General features: G+C 38.7%; 3 protein-coding genes and 4 non-coding genes across 10 annotated transcripts; 2 read left to right on the forward strand and 5 right to left on the reverse strand.

The window, feature by feature from the left end:
• Positions 1-875: 875 nt before the first annotated feature.
• daglb (diacylglycerol lipase, beta) lies at positions 876-8,613 on the reverse strand. 4 transcript variants are annotated; one of them, XM_057056354.1, is made up of 16 exons: positions 7,974-8,603; positions 7,731-7,882; positions 6,661-6,835; positions 6,311-6,578; positions 6,068-6,190; positions 5,534-5,661; positions 5,308-5,434; positions 5,143-5,226; positions 4,728-4,805; positions 4,561-4,641; positions 4,125-4,252; positions 3,834-3,902; positions 3,418-3,490; positions 3,080-3,333; positions 1,236-2,644; positions 876-1,126 (listed from the first exon to the last, which is right to left on the reverse strand). In XM_057056354.1, exons 1-15 carry the CDS (start codon positions 8,066-8,068, stop codon positions 2,449-2,451), a joined length of 2,031 nt encoding a protein of 676 aa, XP_056912334.1. In that variant the 5' UTR covers positions 8,069-8,603; the 3' UTR covers positions 876-1,126; positions 1,236-2,448. The 4 variants fall into 4 exon arrangements, with proteins under 4 accessions (XP_056912334.1, XP_056912344.1, XP_056912325.1 ...); XM_057056364.1 differs by having other exon boundaries at positions 876-1,117; positions 1,230-2,644; XM_057056345.1 differs by having other exon boundaries at positions 1,230-2,644.
• Positions 8,614-8,921: 308 nt separating this feature from the next.
• trnaq-cug (transfer RNA glutamine (anticodon CUG)) lies at positions 8,922-8,993 on the forward strand. The gene has a single exon. It is a non-coding gene; the product is annotated as a tRNA-Gln (tRNA).
• Positions 8,994-9,036: 43 nt separating this feature from the next.
• Positions 9,037-10,822, forward strand: mrpl58 (mitochondrial ribosomal protein L58). Its single transcript, XM_057057492.1, has 6 exons — positions 9,037-9,558; positions 9,675-9,699; positions 9,779-9,838; positions 9,949-10,031; positions 10,157-10,326; positions 10,602-10,822. The coding sequence occupies exons 1-6, from the start codon at positions 9,367-9,369 to the stop codon at positions 10,684-10,686; spliced, it is 615 nt and encodes a 204-aa protein (XP_056913472.1). The 5' UTR covers positions 9,037-9,366; the 3' UTR covers positions 10,687-10,822.
• A 3-nt stretch (positions 10,823-10,825) lies between these two features.
• Positions 10,826-10,897, reverse strand: trnam-cau (transfer RNA methionine (anticodon CAU)). The gene has a single exon. It is a non-coding gene; the product is annotated as a tRNA-Met (tRNA).
• A 94-nt stretch (positions 10,898-10,991) lies between these two features.
• trnam-cau (transfer RNA methionine (anticodon CAU)) lies at positions 10,992-11,063 on the reverse strand. Its single transcript has one exon. It is a non-coding gene; the product is annotated as a tRNA-Met (tRNA).
• Positions 11,064-11,216: 153 nt separating this feature from the next.
• On the reverse strand, positions 11,217-11,289 carry trnar-ucg (transfer RNA arginine (anticodon UCG)). Its single transcript has one exon. It is a non-coding gene; the product is annotated as a tRNA-Arg (tRNA).
• A 105-nt stretch (positions 11,290-11,394) lies between these two features.
• LOC130538686 (cerebellar degeneration-related protein 2-like) lies at positions 11,395-17,772 on the reverse strand. The gene is made up of 6 exons (XM_057056534.1): positions 17,396-17,772; positions 14,736-14,848; positions 14,408-14,556; positions 14,152-14,316; positions 13,864-14,071; positions 11,395-13,759 (listed from the first exon to the last, which is right to left on the reverse strand). Exons 1-6 carry the CDS (start codon positions 17,769-17,771, stop codon positions 12,992-12,994), a joined length of 1,779 nt encoding a protein of 592 aa, XP_056912514.1. The 5' UTR covers position 17,772; the 3' UTR covers positions 11,395-12,991.
• Between the last annotated feature and the right edge of the window lie 1,663 nt (positions 17,773-19,435).

Below are 19,435 nucleotides of genomic sequence, written 5' to 3' on the forward strand. Positions count from 1 at the left end.
TACTTTGTGTTTGAGCAAAGTTTATATGAACACTAGATTTCCTGTGGCTAACAGAAACGCGCTGTGGAATAAGCTTTTATATATCATTCAGAAAATACTGGAAAATATCTGGTGTTTGAAAATCATAATTTATGAAGATTGTTAGAAGTGGCCATGCTCAAGAAGGGATTCCACATTTAATACACCTGCTAAAAAGAGGATCAAAAGTCTTTATGGTGTTAATTAGTATTTACTGTATGCAGGCATCAGATGAGTTAAACTCTAAATGACACAACCTGAAAAAGGAAGCATTATCCACAACCCATTCCCACAAAATGTGCAATTGTGTTATCACATTTCCAAGGTAGTTTTCTCTGTCAACTGGTCCAGTTGACAGAGAAAACTACCTTGGAAATGTGATAACACAGTTAGTCATCCTTTAGGCTTTACAATCACAATGTTCTCTGAAAATGGCAATTTACTTAAATTAATTAGACATTGAAATAATAATAATGATACAACTGGGGAGGTTGCTTGAGCCCATTCCAGCTGCATATGGGCAGGGTATACGCTCAAATGTGTGGCCAGCTCATTGCAGGGCCCAATTTGAGCATTTACCTTGCTCAAGGGTACCTCAGCAGTTCTCTGAAAGTGTCCTGACACCTCTCACTGCTGCGAGAACACCCTCCAAAACTGAACATATTTTATCTTAAAGCTAAAATGCTTGCATTGGATCCTCAATAGTATCTATGCATTTTTTACATTGTTAATGAAATTCTTTGTCTATTACTTTGTGTTTGAGCAAAGTTTATATGAACACTAGATTTCCTGTGGCTAACAGAAACGCGCTGTGGAATAAGCTTTTATATATCATTCAGAAAATACTGGAAAATATCTGGTGTTTGAAAATCATAATTTATGAAGATTGTTAGAAGTGGCCATGCTCAAGAAGGGATTCCACATTTAATACACCTGCTAAAAAGAGGATCAAAAGTCTTTATGGTGTTAATTAGTATTTACTGTATGCAGGCATCAGATGAGTTAAACTCTAAATGACACAACCTGAAAAAGGAAGCATTATCCACAACCCATTCCCACAAAATGTGCAATTGTGTTATCACATTTCCAAGGTAGTTTTCTCTGTCAACTGGTCCAGTTGACAGAGAAAACTACCTTGGAAATGTGATAACACAGTTAGAAATGTGATAACACAAACTGGTCCAGTTGACAGAGAAAACTACCTTGGATACAATGACCTGGATGATTGAGAATCTACACAGACATGTTATCACATACATCAAACTGTGTACGTTTTAAACAATTGAATAAACAGCACAAAAATTTGACCTGTTTTTTTGTTTCGCATAGGCACTCTTCACCCTGATGAATTTCAACACAATTATACAAAAAATGGTTCAGTCAACATGTTTAGCTAGACACTACTCATCACTGGTAAGACCACTTTTAAAAGGCATCCCCACAGATAAGAAAGACTATACAAGATACATTCAAGACCAAGTGGCCTTGATCACTCACACAACCATGAATTACAGGACAGACATTACACGAAAACTGGAAAGTATATGTACACAATGCACATTCAAATACTGTTCAAAAGATATTTTATGTAGTTCATGGAAAAACAAAGGGTATCATAATTAAAAGTGCAAAATTTCAAATTAAGTACATGCATTCAGTGTTAATAAATCAGGTTGCTTTATAATAATGATTGTTTCATAATGAATACTGTTGTAAGGAACTTGAGGTCAAAATGTCAGTGGATGAGAAGTTTACATGCAGTTGCTTTGTGATAGCTCGTGTTAAATGTTTCATGAAAATTTCCACAAGCTCCGAATCAGTTTCTGCAATTTAGCTCTCCTCCTGAATTGAACAATGAAACAGAAAGAGGGCTGAAGTACTTTTTGCACACACATTTTTCCCACTTTTTTTCCTATTCTGGTGGTAACCACTACCTTCCCCTTTAATTGCATCTAGATATTTACTCCAAGTTCCTTTTAATCTATAATCTTACTTATAGCAGTCTCATCAGTGTGTTTTCCTTCTTGCCAGTCAAGATTTCTAATGATATAGGCGATTTTCCATTGTGTACATGCTTTCATAGGACAGAATCTCCCTGCGAGACAGAATGTGTCTCCCTCCTGTGCAAAAAAGTTGTATGATTCCAAGCAATGAAGCAGTTGGAGGATTAGCTTTTAAAGGCACAATCAACGTAAGATTATTGCATGTAAACCTCTGGCCCACAAGAATTCTGAAAGAATAAGGTATGAATAACTAAAAGGAAAAAATGCCTAGTGTTGCACAAAAAGTAAATATGATAACTAATCTAAATTAATATTTGCTCTAACAAAAATGTTTGGAGTGTTTTTTTGACTGAGCACGTAAAATCCTGCTGTAGCTCTCTGTGTTCATGAGACAGTAAGGAAGCACATTCATAAGGAGGCATAATCGTCAGATCACATTGTGCTGGTTGTCACTGAAAGACGACGGGCAGAGGGAGAACGGACGGTTGCTGATGAGAGTGTTGAGCGCTCGGAGCACGCAGTCAGGCATGTGATCTACAAGCATCCTGGGGCTGATCAGGATACTCCTGAATGCCATTTCATCCGACCAGTCTGCACGATACCGGGGTTTTGAAAAACAGGGTCTGTGGGAAAAGGCAGAGCAGACATTTGGCGGTAGATATGTTTCAACAGGGATTTAACCATGAGATTATTGAGAAGACATTTTTAATCTATGTATTATTAAAATAATAATCACTTCAATAAACAATGAATAAACTGACAATAGGAAAAGACATGTATACAACTTTGTAAAAAAAAAAAATTTTTTAAATCACTCACATAGTGATTAAAAAACACATGTTAACAAAATAGTAACCAAAGGCTTGAATGAAACACGGCATAAGGATTGCGAAAACATTATAATTTCAATATCTATACTTACATTTCTTTCAAACAGACCTACTATGAAGTAGTTTCAAAAGAACTATGTCCAAGTTTTGGAGAAAAAAAATAACTGCATTATCTGGGGATACACATTATCAGTAATTTACTGTAAACTGTGTGTTGTGTGTACGCACCTGCGCGATGGCCCATCTTCTGTAATGTAGAGAACACGTCCAGGCAAGAACAGTGGTAAGTGAACAGCTGTGTGTGCAGGCGAGTCATCCGAGCCCAAGCTCTGATAGGATGAAGAATGGCGAATGATCAGCGACTCCTCTCCCAACAGTGGCTGACTAAGCACCTCCTCCCTCCTGTTGTCCATTTCAGTTGGAAGGTCATTTGGATCCCCTCCAAACAACTCGTACCACAATCCCTGAATGAGGATGCGGTACTATGGCAGAAGCCAACATAAAAAAAAATGCATTACTGCCTGTGACTGTCATACACAGATGCTAGTGTTTTGAGTGGTCTTTACCTTTGGTTTATTGCAATTTGAGACTATTTTTAGTATACGTCTCTTCAGATCTTCCATATTGGGAATGCTTAATCTGGGCAAGGAAATGCAGATGGGTTTAAGGAAAAAAAACTGGAACATGAACAGAAAGCTGCACAACAGAGTAGACTCAAATATAGTCTCCATTACACTGTAATCTGTACAGCATATTCATATACTGGACTGATGAAGAGTCTTGCTAGCACACAAATTAAAAACTTTAGTTAGGTATCCATGTCATAATTTTTTTGTTTTTACTTATACCTCTGTACAAGTAAAAAACTACTTTATCAAAATAAATCTACGGAGCAGGATAAGTGCTATTTGTGATATATCTTAAGCAATCACCATAAAATCTCACTTTAATCAAACAATATACAACTTAACACTTAAATTACCTGGGAACCAGATCCTTTCCCAGCACAACAGAGACAACAAAGTCTTTGGAGTAATCAGCTAAAGCCTTACTGTAAATAAAAGAAAGATATAGTTCTAGTACAAATTCAAAGTATCATTTAAAAAACAAAAATATCATAAAATCATTTCAATGCAGCAGCCTGAAAGTGCAACATTCCATAAACATGACAAGAACTAGAAAAATAAAATATTTAATTTAATCCTATCAAAGCGCTATTTCAATTTGTTTCCTTTTGAGCATCATTAGCACAGTACTACTCAGCCTGGTTTACCTCAAGAGTCCCCCTGGTGGTGAGAAGGCATAACACTGAAGGGTGGGAAAGGAAGTCCGTAACAGAATAGCGAGCACCGAGGCAGTCCCAGCACCCAAACTGTGTCCAGTGATGACAAGCTTATACTCCTGTAAATGCACAAATGCAGAATTCATCATTTTTGGTATATAGGTTGTTTGTGGTATATATCTCTGAATCACAAGGTTCTGTTATTTTTTTGTGACAGTATGAGCTTCAAGAAATCCTATATAGCAATATAAATTTACAACTAGATCAGTCACAGCCACAAAAAACATAAATTACTTTCTCCTTTTTATAGACTAACAATAAAATTTGTGGTTATACTGTGCATCAGGACTAATACATTTATCGATACAATAGCAATGAAAAATATAGCTCAGCCACACCCCATGCAGCTGAAAAGTTGGACTCCTACCGGTACGATGGACAGTGCCTGGTTTAGTATGCCATCGTTCACCAACTTCTTATAGATGTAACCTGCTGCCTGGGAAATGCCCTGTAGTGAAAGGAAAAAATTAACCCTGATTAATTAGGTCTGTGTGAGTAATGGCCTGCATACATAAAGAAAGCGTTTGAATGGACCTTGTGAGCATAGCAGGCTCCAGGAACTCCCTCTACTGGCAAGTTCTCACATTCAGCAGACAAGTCTGTCAGGACATCCTGCAGAAAAGACACCTACACATTAAATCCTAGCTCACTTTAAGATCAAATGCGATCAAATTGCTTTTTGTATCAAATTTTGCTGTTTAGGACTTGCAAAAATAAGATGGATGAGTTGGGAGTAAAATGTAAATTGAACAAAGCATGAGTGATAAGACTTGCGAAACCAAAGGTTATCTTAAAAATAGCAGACAAGCAACAAATCAAATGTTGAAAATCTAGATGTGGTAAAAATGTGAATTTGAAAATGAAAAGTATTTAAATATTACAAAGCCCACTAAAGGTGTGAAAATATATACTAACAATTTTTAAAAAGTAAAGAACCCTCCTAGGTCACCTTTAATGACAGTGTTCCTCTAACAGCCACCAGAACAGCTTCCCTCTTATGGTCCAGAGCCACAAAAAAGGGGATCTCATAGATCTGCAACATAAAGTCTGGCTCAAAGACACTGTTTAAGATTAACTATAAACAGCAGAAAGAAATCACTAGTGAGATTCAGACCTGGTTGTGAAAGCTCACGTAAACGAAGTCTCTGTACTGCAACCCAGTCGTTTGTAGGATAGAGTTAAAATGGCAACCCAGATGGTCTCCCCCAATGATGTCGTAGTCAGCTCCAGAACTCTTGCAGCTGGAACACGCATAGTTTGATAGGGGTATGAAAAACATTAATATTTGACTTTTTCTAAATATTCAGGGGCCATGACTGATATTGCTGTTTGTGTCTTACCAGTCTCCACAGAGTTTGCAGGGTCCAGTGAACAAGTTTGAGTAAATGTACAAAGGCCAGCCATATGCTGCTGCGGCAAACTGCATGTAGTGAGCAGCCTTCTCCAGTTCCACCTCCAAATCTTCTTCCTTTGGACAATAGATAAAGTCAAAAACTCAAGATGTAATGGATATGTAAGGCTGCATCTACTAGGTTGACTTTATCCAATGTCAGCATGCAAATGCATTTTATTCTAGGCTTCAGGGTTATGACAGTTGATACTACAAGTTGATACTAAGATCCCACTGATAAACTTTTTTAAGCAAACATTACAGAAGATGACAACAAACTGTAAATGGAAAACTCTGCATGAATTGAAAACTAATTAATCTGGAGTTGACAAATCACAAACTGCTGACCAGCTGAAATCCTGCATCAAACAAGAATAGGAAAATAACATGCTCTGAATCATTCTTGTTTTTTTATATATAAAAGACAATAATGTATCTGGGTTTAATATATTTTTTCCCACTATCATCACATTCCTGTACTTACAATGGGAGAAGATGGGCTGTGTTCAACTATGGTTTCTGGATCTCGGCTTCTCTCCATCTTGTCCTGGTCTTGGTGCAGCAGAGCCAAACCAGCTGCAATGTCACTGGGAACCAGGTCAGTGTCCTGAAAAAGAGACCTACAACTTTGTAACAGTTATGTATTGTATTTATTTTATATTTTTAGTGATACCTGTATTGATTTAATTCAAACCAGACTGAAACCCTGAGAAAAGGTGATACTTACAGAGAAGAATTTGCTAAAAAGTTGGGCAATGCTTGAAAATGCAGCACGTTGACTTTCGTCTTGTGGCAGGCAGCAGCACAGTAGACGTAGTCTGCTCTCCCACACTTTCACAGCCAAGGAACGAGCTGTGGAGAAGAACTGGGAGGCCCTGTTGCTCTCCATATCCTGTACACCAAGTGGCTCCATGGCAGGTGGCTGATGGCGGGAGTCCCCCAGTGGGTCAAATACAAACACCACGCCCAACCCGGTGATCAGCAGAATGATCCAGCTGTTGTGAGAACAAAAATGAAAATGCTCAGACAAGATAACTCATTAGATATTAAAACAATGAAGCTGGAAACTCAACCTACCTGGCAACCACTGCTGAAATGACAGCACCTACGGTGGCAGGATTGCAGCCTCGGCTGTCACCAGACACCCACAGAGCTCCCAGAGATGCCCACACCAGTTCAGGGATGTAGAGTAGAGCTCGGAGGTACACTAAGGCAGGGATGGAGCGACGGGGACCTGGGTTTGTGATGGTACCTAAAAAAACCACAACAAAACTACATGTAAGCTTTGGCTGAGTAGCTAGAAGAAGTAGAAGTAGTTAGAAGTAGAAGTAGTTACAAGGCTTCATAGGAATACAGAGTCTGTAAGGGTAATGAATGCTAGGACTAAGTCCAACTCTATTCTAAAAAAAGACCTGAAAATTATTTTGACAATGAAGTAAAATGAAAACAACTTCTCGTTAGTATTACCTTAAACTGTTTAAATGCCATAAAGCTGTTGGAAAAATTACAAAAGAATTTAAAAATCCATCTTTGCTCAGCGATTAAAAAATGTCAGCTTGTAGAAACTTGACTTGAAGGAAGGTGCATCTCTCATTGTTATGTATGAAAATGAGTCACACTGAATAGAATGTGTGTTGTAATATGTTTACCTACTTCCTGTATTGCAAGCAAATGGTGTGGCCAGCATTACGTGAAACATGTCACACCCATCCAAATGATGATGTTTAATTGTGTTTTATATGGTGAAGTGCCGGTTGCTTATCTGTGCTGCAACAGATGTGTAAAATTGCTTATCTGTACTGCAATGGACACACCCCAGTATTAGATATTGAAAGCCTAATGGTGACTAGACGAGATACAGTTTCACATGTCAACAACCTAACCTTTGCAAACAATTATTCCAGTTATTGATAGCTATAAGTACCTACCAATAAATATTGGGCTAAGGTAAATCTCTTTAATTTGCAGTGTGCCTAGTACAGATTAAAGATGTCTTAAACTGGAATTGATTCTATTTCTAATATACTTGCGGACATTATTTTTGTAATCCTTAACTGAATTGTGAAGAGATGTAATGGCATGTGCACGAATGGAAATACCTTTCAAAACAATTTGTATACAGTATAGGTGGACTGAAAAAAACTTGCCTTGGGCACTGACATAGACAATAGCACATAGCGACAGGATGATGAGTCCCAGTACAACCAGCAACCCAACCAGATACGTGCGGAGAACTGCACTCCCGTTACAATCAAAATTACCCTTGTGGTAAGTAAACAGGATCATGGTGCCAATCCACCTAAAATAAACACAACACAGATGGTGAAATTGTTATGTCCCTCTACATTGTGCAAATGAATTAATTAATTAATACACATTGGTTTACATACCAAAGTATACGGATAAACAGTTCAAATAAGCCGGGGAAGACAAAGTCGTCACTTGCTATCCCCCAACGCCGATTAAACACCACGAGTCCAGGCATTTTTCAGGTAGATTAGGCCTAAATATCACAAACGATGTTGCCGTTTCCACAACTACGAAGCAGACCTCCTACTTTTAAACAACGAATAGTTTAATTTCTGCATTTCTCCCCAGCCAAAACAGCATCTACAGTGGATACAACCAAACACCACATGTCGTGGTCGCCTCCCCTGCTGTAACTGTACATTGTACTTCCCTGTATTGCGCAATGGAAGTTAGCACACTACCTTTGGTTGCAATGCTAACGACGTGTAAACCTTCAGTACCACATTCAAACAGACACTTAATCCAATTTTGCGATTAATAACACCCAACTGAATTTAGACCTTACAGGTCTACAGTTAGCTAATACAATTAGTTAGCTAATACAGTTAGCCAACCAACGGTTATCATATGAGGAAGACAGACTTCCTCGAAAGCTGAACTCAAAATATAACTAGCCGAGTATACAAAATGTATCTATATATATATATATACACACACACACCAACGACTCGTTACCAGGTAAACAAATGCAATTATTCTAACATTGATAATCGGAAAATTCAGGGTCTGCTTTGTTTTGACCAGCAGTATCCGTCTGCTAAATGTATCCTCAGGAAACAGGAACCTCTTCATAACCTCTGTTCCATCTTCCCCACCTCCATTTTCTCTACTTCAACGTGGTATTACTAAAGGTATTACGCTGCATCATTTTATTAATGTTTTATATTTTGGCATACATATTTTCTTTAATATGTTTACTTTGTGTGGTCTGTAGGTGTATCATTTGTCTACCTTTTTTTTATTTGGCTGTGATCAGAATTCAGATATGATTAGTTATTTATTGTACTAGCAAATTTCGCCCTACGTCCGGTTCCATGGTGTAATGGTTAGCACTCTGGACTCTGAATCCAGCGATCCGAGTTCAAATCTCGGTGGAACCTGCAGGTAATTTTTTCTGCGTTTTATCCCTATCCAATTTTTCAGCACTATTTGTGTTATATTGTCTGACAGGACAGAGAGATCAATTTAAATTATATACGTAAATATATCAATTGAGCTTTTACGCATAACACACAGAGGAAATCAAGCAAAAATGTAAATGAGAATGTAGAAAATTAGGGAATGAAATCCCAGTGGAGGGAGACATTGAGTAATTCGGACAAGTTTGCAAGTATGCATAGTCAAGTCTCTTTGGATGATACCCACTGACAAAAGAAAGAGAGGATTCTACATGAAAACAGAGATGTGCATTCAAAAAGATCACTTTTAGCAGGGGGCGGTGTGCCCCGTTAAAGTCATGGTTGAAACCCGCCAATGAACAGAAGAAGAAGAGCGCCGAGCAATATGGCAGCACACATTGCAAGATATTTGTTTTGTCGTAGAGCCGGATTGAACTTAATTCCTCAGCACATCAAACAACTGACTGATCAGTGTTTGATGGTACATAATAAGAATACTTCACAGTGGAGTGTGGGTTGCAGCAGTCGGGGACCAAACTCAGTACAGGTTAGTTTCCTAATTATTAATGGTCTTTGATATGATATAGCTAGGGACATGAGACTAAATCCCTATTTTTTTTTATTAAAGTAAATGCTTAAATTGCTACTTCTTATATTTTGCAGAGTGCCCAAGTGCAAATTCCAATCGGTAAATGCGCAAGACGAAAGCAGAATGAATATGTTCCGCAATATTTTTACTTAAATGTTCATTTTATCCTTGGTTTCAGAACGTCTGACAATATCCTACAGTAGAAGTAGTGGACCAGGGGGTCAACATGTCAATAAAGGTACTTTTCAAATTTGAACTGTGATATTACAAAAGGCGATATTTATCATATCCGTATTATCTGTGAATGGTATGTTATGTACGTTTTTTCTTCTATTTCTATCTTTATAGTCAGCACAAAAGCAGAAGTGAGATTTAATGTGCACACAGCAGACTGGATCCCAGAGGATGTTCGACAGAAAATCATTGAAAAGGTTTGTCCTGGAGTCATAAACTATGTTTACAAATATTTTACCTTAATTCTAATCTATCATTTTGAAACCATGAATACAGTATATAACCAAAACCCTCTGTGTTAACCTCCAACATTCTGGAATAGAACAAAAACCATATCAATAAGGCTGGTGAGCTTTTGGTGACATCAGAATTGAGCCGGAGTCAACAGAGAAACCTTTCAGATTGTATTCAGAGGATTGCTGCCATCATAGCTAAAGCCAGTGAGAAACCACATGAACCAACGGCAGAAGACGTAGCACTCAGGGCCACCAGGTATTACCATGCAATTAATACAGCATTCCATACAAGCTATAAAAATACAGATGTTACTTCATGAGTAAAAATAAACACTTTGGATATTTTTGAGTGCTGTGTCTATCCACATGAATTAGATAATTTCTTAAATTATTATTGTTGTTGTATTGTATTGTTATTATTGTTATCACCAATAATTGCAATAATTATAAACAAATAATTCAACCAGTTGTACATGTTTATGTGGTGTAATAATGCTTTTGTTGTGATTTTCTGTGTGTGTGTTGCTGCAGATTGGAGAAAAGGAACAAGGACCGTCTCAACCAAAAGAGGATGAATGCAGTCATAAAGAAGAGCAGACGAGTGGATTTAGATTAACTGCTGTTTTGCTCCACAGTACATCAATGCTGTTGTTTTATCTTTCTTATCTTTTTGTTTGTCCACAGTTATATGTTTAATCGGTACAATGCGAACTACAAATTTTATTAATTATTAAAAATTGTAAAATGGAAAATGCTAGCAGAGGATGGTTTCGATCCATCGACCTCTGGGTTATGGGCCCAGCACGCTTCCGCTGCGCCACTCTGCTTACTGTGCACAGAGACTTCGGCTTACTTACTAAAACGTACTTACTAAATGTAGAACTACTTAAAATTGAGAATTCTTTGTTGAGCAAAATTTCTTAGCAGAGGATGGTTTCGATCCATCGACCTCTGGGTTATGGGCCCAGCACGCTTCCGCTGCGCCACTCTGCTAATTTTAAATGTTTTGACGAATGATAACTTGTCATAGCTTAATACTTTTTAGCAGTTACAGAATAGCTATATTGAATCGACACCAAAGCAATTAAAATTAGGATGTTTGTCTTGAAAAAATATATACATACAGATATTATTTTGTATAAAAAGCGACCACGAAGGGACTCGAACCCTCAATCTTCTGATCCGAAGTCAGACGCCTTATCCATTAGGCCACGCGGTCACATGAGAAGACCTCACACTGCAGTCTACTCATTATTGGCTGTGACGGACTGATCGACAGTCAATCGACAATCGATTGATTGATCCCAAGGTAAATAAGGACACATTATTATTATTATTATCGACACATTTATTATTATGATAAGATATTGTAATGATGAACGAATGGATGGCAAAGCACATCAAGCTTTGTCTTTTTAAACGCAGGCCACATTTAAACATGTATTACAGTTAAATCAAATGGAATATGTTCATTGTCACAAAGAGTCTTTAACAATAAAATATAGGCACTGATAAAACAGACATTCACAAAAATAATTATTAACTAACATATATAGTTGCTAAATAGATGAGGGAAACACTTTCAAGTGCAGAAGGTAAGACGTTACAGAAACTTCAACATCTTCATGTCCAGAAAAGTCAAAAACTATTCCATACTGATTAAGACACATTCCCATAAGATTTTGGCTGACACAAGCAATGTGCTGTTACATGCTGACACATGTAAGGTTTTTGAAGCTTGGCTTTGTCTTAAAATATAAAGTCAATACCATACATACAAAAAAGATTTATGCAGAGGGGATAATTGTTAATTCTATTACTTGGTAAGACTGTTGGTGAGAAAGCCCTGGTTTAAAGCCTACCTATACTAGCTTAGAAAAACTCTCATATGCCTAGTTAAAGAATATGACTTAACATTTGTCTACCTTTTTTTTAGTTGACTGTGATTAGAATTCAGAAAACATAAAAATAAAGTTTGTCCAGATTGTCCTACAAAATAGCAGGACCGTCATGCCAGCATTCTGAACTACAGAAAATAACTTTAGCACACATAAACTAAAAAAATGTTCCCTTTTCCCAATTGAACAACAATGTGGACATATATATTAATTGTTTTATTCCCAATTACAGTGCTATCTATATGTAAGTTGCATAAATATTGTCGCACTATCTTAAGAAACATTAAATGTAATTCAGTTATCACAAAAAGGACCAAATTTGTTTAGACTTTTACTTGTTTCCTGTTTTTAATAGTCTTCAATATTAATTACATGAATAACTTCAGCACAGCGTGGTACATTTTAGACCTGTGTATCTTGTTCTGGTTTGCATTTTCACTACAGTGTGTAATGATGATCCATTTAAAACTGTGTGTCATAGTACTGCAACATAGTGAAGCTTAAACAAAGTAGAACATGACAATAAGGAAGATCTTTTTGTCATAATGCTACATTCTGCCAAGTATTTACTCAAATGAAACATGGACAACCTTGAATCCCCACCCTCTGTGTTAACTTCTTCCTAATTAATCCACTGATTGTGATATGTCTCACTCCATCTGTAACATTCAACTTTTTTACTCGTACCCAAAACAATACAAATCACTTTCATTTGAAGCATCCTGACTTTTGATGGTACAAATGCAGATAAATGCGTGAACCGAACTTCTTGGAGGAAACACACTGCTTCAGAGGGAGTATTTCTAATTTTTGAAATATGATCTATGCAATTCTTTTTGGAGATAACATGCACATCATTATCAAGGGTATTCTAGAGGATTTAAGTTTTGGGGAAAAAATTAGGAACTGCATTAATTGTTGAATTAAGTGTTTTTTTAAGTAGCATCCTCTTTAAGAATCTTGACACTGATGCCCTTGTCACAAAATTCTGCACTTGAGAATGAACGATCCCATCCCTACACATCATGGTTTGCTCGACTTGCTAGATTTGCCTGACTTACTGACTTTAGCAGCTTTGGTAGCTTTGATGTCCATCTTGGTCTTCTGAATCCGAGAGAAGATTTCCTTAAAAAGGGCTTTGTACTCTGGAGTGTTCTGTCCCAGCCGCTTATCAACTGCCTCCACCTGCTTGCTGATGCTCTCAATTGCCTCAGGGGTGGAAGGGGACTGGACTGGGGTTGGGGGTGGTGCCGGTGTGGGCCCCATTGCACAGTCCTTCATGGACGGGTCTCGTGAGACAGGTCTGGACGTCTGAACACCAGTGTGGCACAGGCTCTCTTCGTGACGCCTACACTTCCCCAGCAGCTCCTCGTACTTCTCCAGCAGAGCGTGGTACTGCTCATCTACTTCCCTGAGAATGGACATTCCTCTCTTTCTCACACTGTTGGCATGGAGAGCGTAACTACCTCTCCTGCGGCCAGATGCATCACGGGCCACAATGGCATTGAGTGCTGTGTCACTGCAGCTTTTCCTCACTGGGGTAGAGTCAGGGAGGACCTCACCTTGGATGCTACCCCCACCTTCCTTGCATTCCCTCACACCACCTCCAGTCTCTTCAACCTCCACCTCCAGGAAGGTGTCAGTTTCTGGTGTGCTATTGAGGACGGTCTGGGTAAGAGTTACACCATCGTCCTCACCACCTAGCAGGAAAGTCCGAGCGCGGCGTAGCTGCTGCAGCTCTTGAAGCTCATCCTCCAGCTCCCGAACTCTTTCTTGGCAGTTCTCTGCATCCTGAGAACAAACATACACATTCAATGTATTGAAATTGAATATCTTAATAGAACCAGATTGAGTCATTGATTGAGTCTAGTCTTTTGACCCATCCTGCACCTTACCTGAACTCGGGTCTGAAGTCGGGAAAACTCCGCTACGAGCAGGGTGCATTCCCTCTCCACACCCTCTCTACGCCCCCTCTCAGTTCTCACTGCTGACCGCAGAGCCGACACTGCCTCCCTCAGATGCTGGTTCTCCTCTTCAAATGGCTGAGGCTTTACATCAATGGTGAAGCTTTCAACTCTGCCCACAACAAACTCGTCCTCATACCTGTCACATACAAATTTATACAGTGCATGTCAGGAAGAGCAAGTTAACTCCTGCAAGACAATAAAAAAAGAGTACTGTACCTGGGAGCTGTACAGAGCTCCCTCAGACAAGGAAAGGAGTGGATGGTCTTACGACGCTCTCGCTTCTCTCTCTTGACTCTTAGCTGTTCCATGGAGCGGAGTTGCTCCACCTGTTCAGACAGAGACCGCACCTGGTTCTGCAAAGTGTCAATGGTTCCTGTTAACCTGGTCCAGAGGGAAAGACAGAAAGATATTTGGAGAACAAGCGGAGACAGATAAAGGATTGAGTGTTACGAGAAGTCCATGTCTTACTCACATCTCTATCTTTTGCTGTGAGGCCTTACTATCCATCACCAGCGTGCGGTTAGTGCTTTCAAGCTCTCTAGCCGTCCCATCCAGCTGCTCATACACTTTGGCATGCTGCTCATTCATTTCACGAAGAACATCCAGCTGCTTTGAGAGGTACTGTGGGGAAAGGTTTTCAGACAGTCGTTAGTACGTGACATTCACAAATTGTTAACACCAGCCAAGATCCAAAATGTGTTAAAACTCTTGTTTTCAATGGCTATAACCCTGTCCCACACTTTCCAATCTTCCAACCTGTTTTCTGTGTTCCATCCTTGCCTGACTGAGGGCAGGTTTACCTCGATCTCTTGCACTTGTTCTTCATTTGTGATGTACATCTGCTGCAGGGAGTCTTCCAGCTCCTTATTCCTTTCCAACAGAGTCTTTCCCAGCTCGGCTGCCAGGTGAAGGTCTAAGAATCAGAAAGAGAATAAGGACACAAACTACTCTGAGTGGATAACAAAATGATGTGGCTGAATGGAGACAGGCAAACTGATGTAGCATAGGAAAAACTGAGGAAAAGGCAAAAAGTTTTTTAAAAAAAAAGACTTTTGGAGATTAAGATAGAGCATTATGCAGTCGTATTTCAGCTTCAGGATTAATTTGGAACTTATTCTATTTCAGGCAAGGCTATAACAGAGTCCATCAGATTGTCTCAGACTGCAGTGACTTCAATTATGGACAAAAAGTTGGATGCCCCCCCCATCCCCTGCAGATTCTCTTCTCTCTCTGCCAACTGAATGTGAAGGTCAGAGAGAGATGCCAAGAGGCACATCTCCATTAAAATATGAAATAAATGGGTTAAAAGTGAGTAAGGGAGACAATTGTGCTTAATACCATGAATAGCAAGGTACTGTTGATCAAAAAGAAAAAAGAATATTACATAGAGCACATAATATGCAGGTGAAATTGTACGATTAGTCTAACACTACAATGAGTCAGCAGTACTAAAAATCCTGGCTCTGTCCTGGTTAATACATCAAGTAATTACAAGGATGAATGCCAAGTTTGGCCTGTATGACAGCCATATATCAAGTATGTTAGGGCCTGTGAGGGTGTATCACAGTAAAAGACTCATTACTTAAAGAGATGATGACCCAGCTTTTCCATTATTCCTTAATTCTTGATAATTTACACAAAACTGGTAAATGAGGTGTTTTGTGATTATTGTCAGGGCTCAAAAAATGAATGACATAGCAAACTTCATCCTCATCCTTCAGCCTCAACAATAAGAAAATAAAGAAGTTGGAGGAGATTTGATCAATAGAACTAAGTGCATTAGTAAACAACTTAGCGAGTCAATCCATGCCATGAAACGTGGTGTGTTTATTGCGCACAGACCGGCGGCCTGACCCACAGGGAATGAAACCACTGATACCGGAACTCCAGCACAATCAGTTTTCTATTAATGTGTATGGCAGATCTATTTCCTGTATTTCCAGAGGACAGCTGCATCCAGCCTTGACTCCCCTTTGAGCATTTTTAAAAACATCAAGCGTGTCATTTTTAGTTTCTTAGAGTGAAGGGAATGCGATGATGTGTTCCAAGCCCACTGCTTTGTTACAACGTCCACAAGATTTGGAGACATGTGGAAAGCAAGACTCTTGCTTTCTCTCCTGTGCAAGACGTCATGCTTACGTGGCATTAGCAGAGAATCAGAATTTGAGCGGACTAAACAGACGCCTCTCATCAGATGTACGCCAAGCCAGAGGTTTAGAGCAAAGCCGTGAGCAAGCAAAAGCTCTGAGTGACACACAAAAAGCCCAAACTAAGATGGATCACAAATGTGAAGACCCATGCCGTCTTCTCCATGCATCAACAGTTACCGGTAAACTATTACTACCATTACTATCACCAGAAAGACAAGCCGTTTTTCAGCTATTAAGGTTCATTAGTATTCTTCCTCAATTGCAAAGTATGTAAAAAAAACAGTTTTTGCTCAGATGGCACAACATTCCAGTGTTTCCTGTGTGACAAAAAGGCACTGCAACATAAAGGCATCAGTGCAGTCAAGACTATAAAGCCAAGAGAGAATGCGCCATCTGACACAGCTGTACGAGGATACCCTCTTGCCTGTTCCCTCTGCTGCTCGTACGTGGCTGCAGGTACAAAAAGTCTGTTTAATAAATAATAAATACTGCATTGACACCATTTTCTTGCTATAATTAAATTTTACAGACAAGAAGTGATGTGTATAATTGCTTTTATCCACATGAGCCTATACAGAATTGCAAATGATAATAACTAATCAAATAAGTGATTCATTATTAGGAGGTGAGATGGATTAGCTAATAATGTTGGGCATCTTTTGAGCAAAAATTTACTTTAAGAATTTGATTGATTAAAATATGGAATTATTTCCATTTTTTCCAATTGGTTGTAACTGGCACCAAGCTGGTACTTATAGCTGGTACTTATGTCCCAACTGGACTCGTTGTGGCAGAAAAAGACTAATTCGTTAACATTTTTACCTGGAATTGAATATAAGCTTAAATTACACACATTAAATCTTCTGGTGTAAATTGATTTTTTCTTTTAAATGAAGGAAACAACATAGTCAATTGTATATTATTTATGGACAGACCAAGAGATACATGATACTCGCCTAAAAAATGTGCATAGTCCACTTTTAATAAGGAAGCATATCTGCTCATTGCCGGTTTGATTTTCCATATTCTAATTTCCCTGTGTGTCTGATGATCCGAGCGTCTCCTTGCTCACCAGGCCCTGCTAGCAAGTTTTCACAGCATTCATTAAAGATTGTTATATTTTGTGGCCTGCCATTACTAGAATCTATTTAGTCTTTATTTAGCTATCTATTGAATCTATTTTAAACATCAGTGCCACTGCATTAGGAGGAAATTATCTATTTAGATAACAGTTAATCTTTGTTGAGATAAGACCACTTTACGCAGTAGCTGACAGTGGAGATGCTGGAGGGAGGAGGATGATGCCTTACCCTGTTCCAGGTCCTGCTGGTCGTACCACGGCTCTTCCTCTTCGGTAACGAATTCCTCCATTGTCCCTGAGCTCAGCATGGAAAAGCAGAGAAACAGGCTGCTATGTGAGAACAATGGAGCTCCGGCGGGCTGGCTCCTCCAGCAGGGAAAAGGCGCTTCTTCAAGGCGGAGCTGCAGAGAGGCTGCGTCCGGTCTGGGAGAACTGTGTTGTGAATCGACGTGTTTCCTCTTTGTGTTCACTCCCACCTCACACGTCTCATACGCCCACCTCCCAGCACGGGCCCATCCCGGTGCTCTGACCGGCTGCAGCCTCTGCAGCTGCAGATGAGAGACGTGGCAGCAGCGGTGTTGCAACAACAGCACTTCCTCTATCATCAGCTGTGGGCTCACGGTGCATTCACGGGATGCTCAGAAACGGGAGCACTTCTTTCAAACCCCACGACGTTTGAATGTACTGTACCAAAATCATATCCAGGAGAAATCAGTTTAAATGTAGCCAAGATCCTTCCGTGGAAGTTAATATTTACATGGCTTCTACACTTAGTCTACCTTGGTGTCCATAAATGTATGGAGTTTTGTGGGGGAAAAAAATCATATTCAGTTCATTAGTCCACATTTTAATATTGGAAGGGCCATGATAGAATAGATAAATACACTTTGTTTGGGGGTATTTTTTTATACAAAATTAACAAAAAAAAACAAAACACCATTATTCGCCTCACAAATGCAAATATATAATTTGTATTTCATGACTTTAAAAATGTATTTTATTTGATCTGTACTGTACTGTACTGCGGGACCTGTACTTTACAATGGAGTTCAACTCAAATTTGTCCTGGGTTGCAGAGCTTAAATTGACAACCAGGGGACACTCTTTAGCGCTACACCTGTCACCAGTTCATATCCCTCTTGTCTACAGTGAAAATCGGCGTCTCAATTTTTCTTTCAACGGTTCCAACAACTGATTTAAAAAGTTGGGAGCACGTTTAGCCAGAACGTGTCATTTTCATGCAAGCCACTAACAAGGGATTTCTAGAAATTATTTTTATTGTGTTCTATATAAATCGGTTCTTCTGGAGATTTTCATATGGGAGTTGTATAATTGTATAAATGAGTTGTATAAATGAGTTGTGTAATGTTGTACTGTTCCACTTGTCATCAGATGCCATCTGTGCTAACCTCAGAAAATACGCTCAGCATTAAGCAAATCAGTTTCTCACTTGGTTGTTTTTTCACGTGTATTTCTTGCCAATAAAAATAAATTAGAAACAGAAATTTGAAGAAGCATTCTGATTCTGACAGGGGTCATCATACATCATTATACACTTATCATCAGACTTCAAATTTTTTAGCTGTCAGATGTCTGCCCACTGATGAATGTGCTGATTAATAGATGAGTGTGAACATATGCACACATATGCACGCTATTGTCTGAAGAAGACTACAGTACATTTGTGTAAGTTATGTATGAGTATAACAAAGTAACAGTACAAAAATCATGACTTTTTATAACATAAATTCACAATGTTTTTTAGTTGTTGAAAAAGAAATGGAATATTGTATGCATACAGTAATTACTCTTGATAGGGTATAACAACCATAACATTATTTTCTACAGTGGTCTGGAAGGTACATTTTTAAACAAATTTTCAGTCATGAGCCTATTGAACAAAACTGCTTCAGGTTAATGTTGATTCCTGTTGATCACATAGAAACAAAAAAGATATTCTAATGACATCAGTTAATGAATCCTGAAAAGGGTGATTTAACTACAGCTTAACCTCATGCTCATGTCTCTTTTTTTTAATTTTAAAGACATGGCCTCATAGACCTTTATTTCATTTGGCTACAAATCAGAAACAGGTCAAATCTGCATGACTACGCACTGCATATGTTTTTTTTTTCAGGCCAGGTAATTCTTCCTTATTTAGTGATTGAATTATTTTTGAGGTTTCAAGTAAAAGGTCTAATTTCTGGTTGAATAATCATCAAATCAAAAGAGGAATAAAAACTGGCTCAGACATTAAAATTTTCTTCCA

This window comes from Takifugu flavidus, chromosome 1 (assembly GCF_003711565.1).
Source record: "Takifugu flavidus isolate HTHZ2018 chromosome 1, ASM371156v2, whole genome shotgun sequence".
Classification (NCBI taxonomy): Eukaryota; Metazoa; Chordata; class Actinopteri; order Tetraodontiformes; family Tetraodontidae; genus Takifugu; species Takifugu flavidus.

Coding starts and splice junctions, on each gene's coding strand:
- LOC130538686 (XM_057056534.1), bottom strand. CDS start 17,771: ATGATAGAGGAAGTGCTGTTGTTGCAACACCGCTGCTGCCACGTCTCT. Junction 14,849..17,395: donor CCAGCAGGACCTGGAACAGG/GTAAGGCATCAT, acceptor TCTGATTCTTAG/ACCTTCACCTGGCAGCCGAG. Junction 14,317..14,407: donor TCACAGCAAAAGATAGAGAT/GTGAGTAAGACA, acceptor CCTCTGGACCAG/GTTAACAGGAACCATTGACA.
- mrpl58 (XM_057057492.1), top strand. CDS start 9,367: ATGAACAGAAGAAGAAGAGCGCCGAGCAATATGGCAGCACACATTGCA. Junction 9,839..9,948: donor GGGTCAACATGTCAATAAAG/GTACTTTTCAAA, acceptor CTATCTTTATAG/TCAGCACAAAAGCAGAAGTG. Junction 10,327..10,601: donor GTAGCACTCAGGGCCACCAG/GTATTACCATGC, acceptor GTGTTGCTGCAG/ATTGGAGAAAAGGAACAAGG.
- daglb (XM_057056354.1), bottom strand. CDS start 8,068: ATGCCTGGACTCGTGGTGTTTAATCGGCGTTGGGGGATAGCAAGTGAC. Junction 6,191..6,310: donor TTTTTAGCAAATTCTTCTCT/GTAAGTATCACC, acceptor TCTCTTTTTCAG/GACACTGACCTGGTTCCCAG. Junction 5,662..6,067: donor ACAGCCCATCTTCTCCCATT/GTAAGTACAGGA, acceptor TATTGTCCAAAG/GAAGAAGATTTGGAGGTGGA.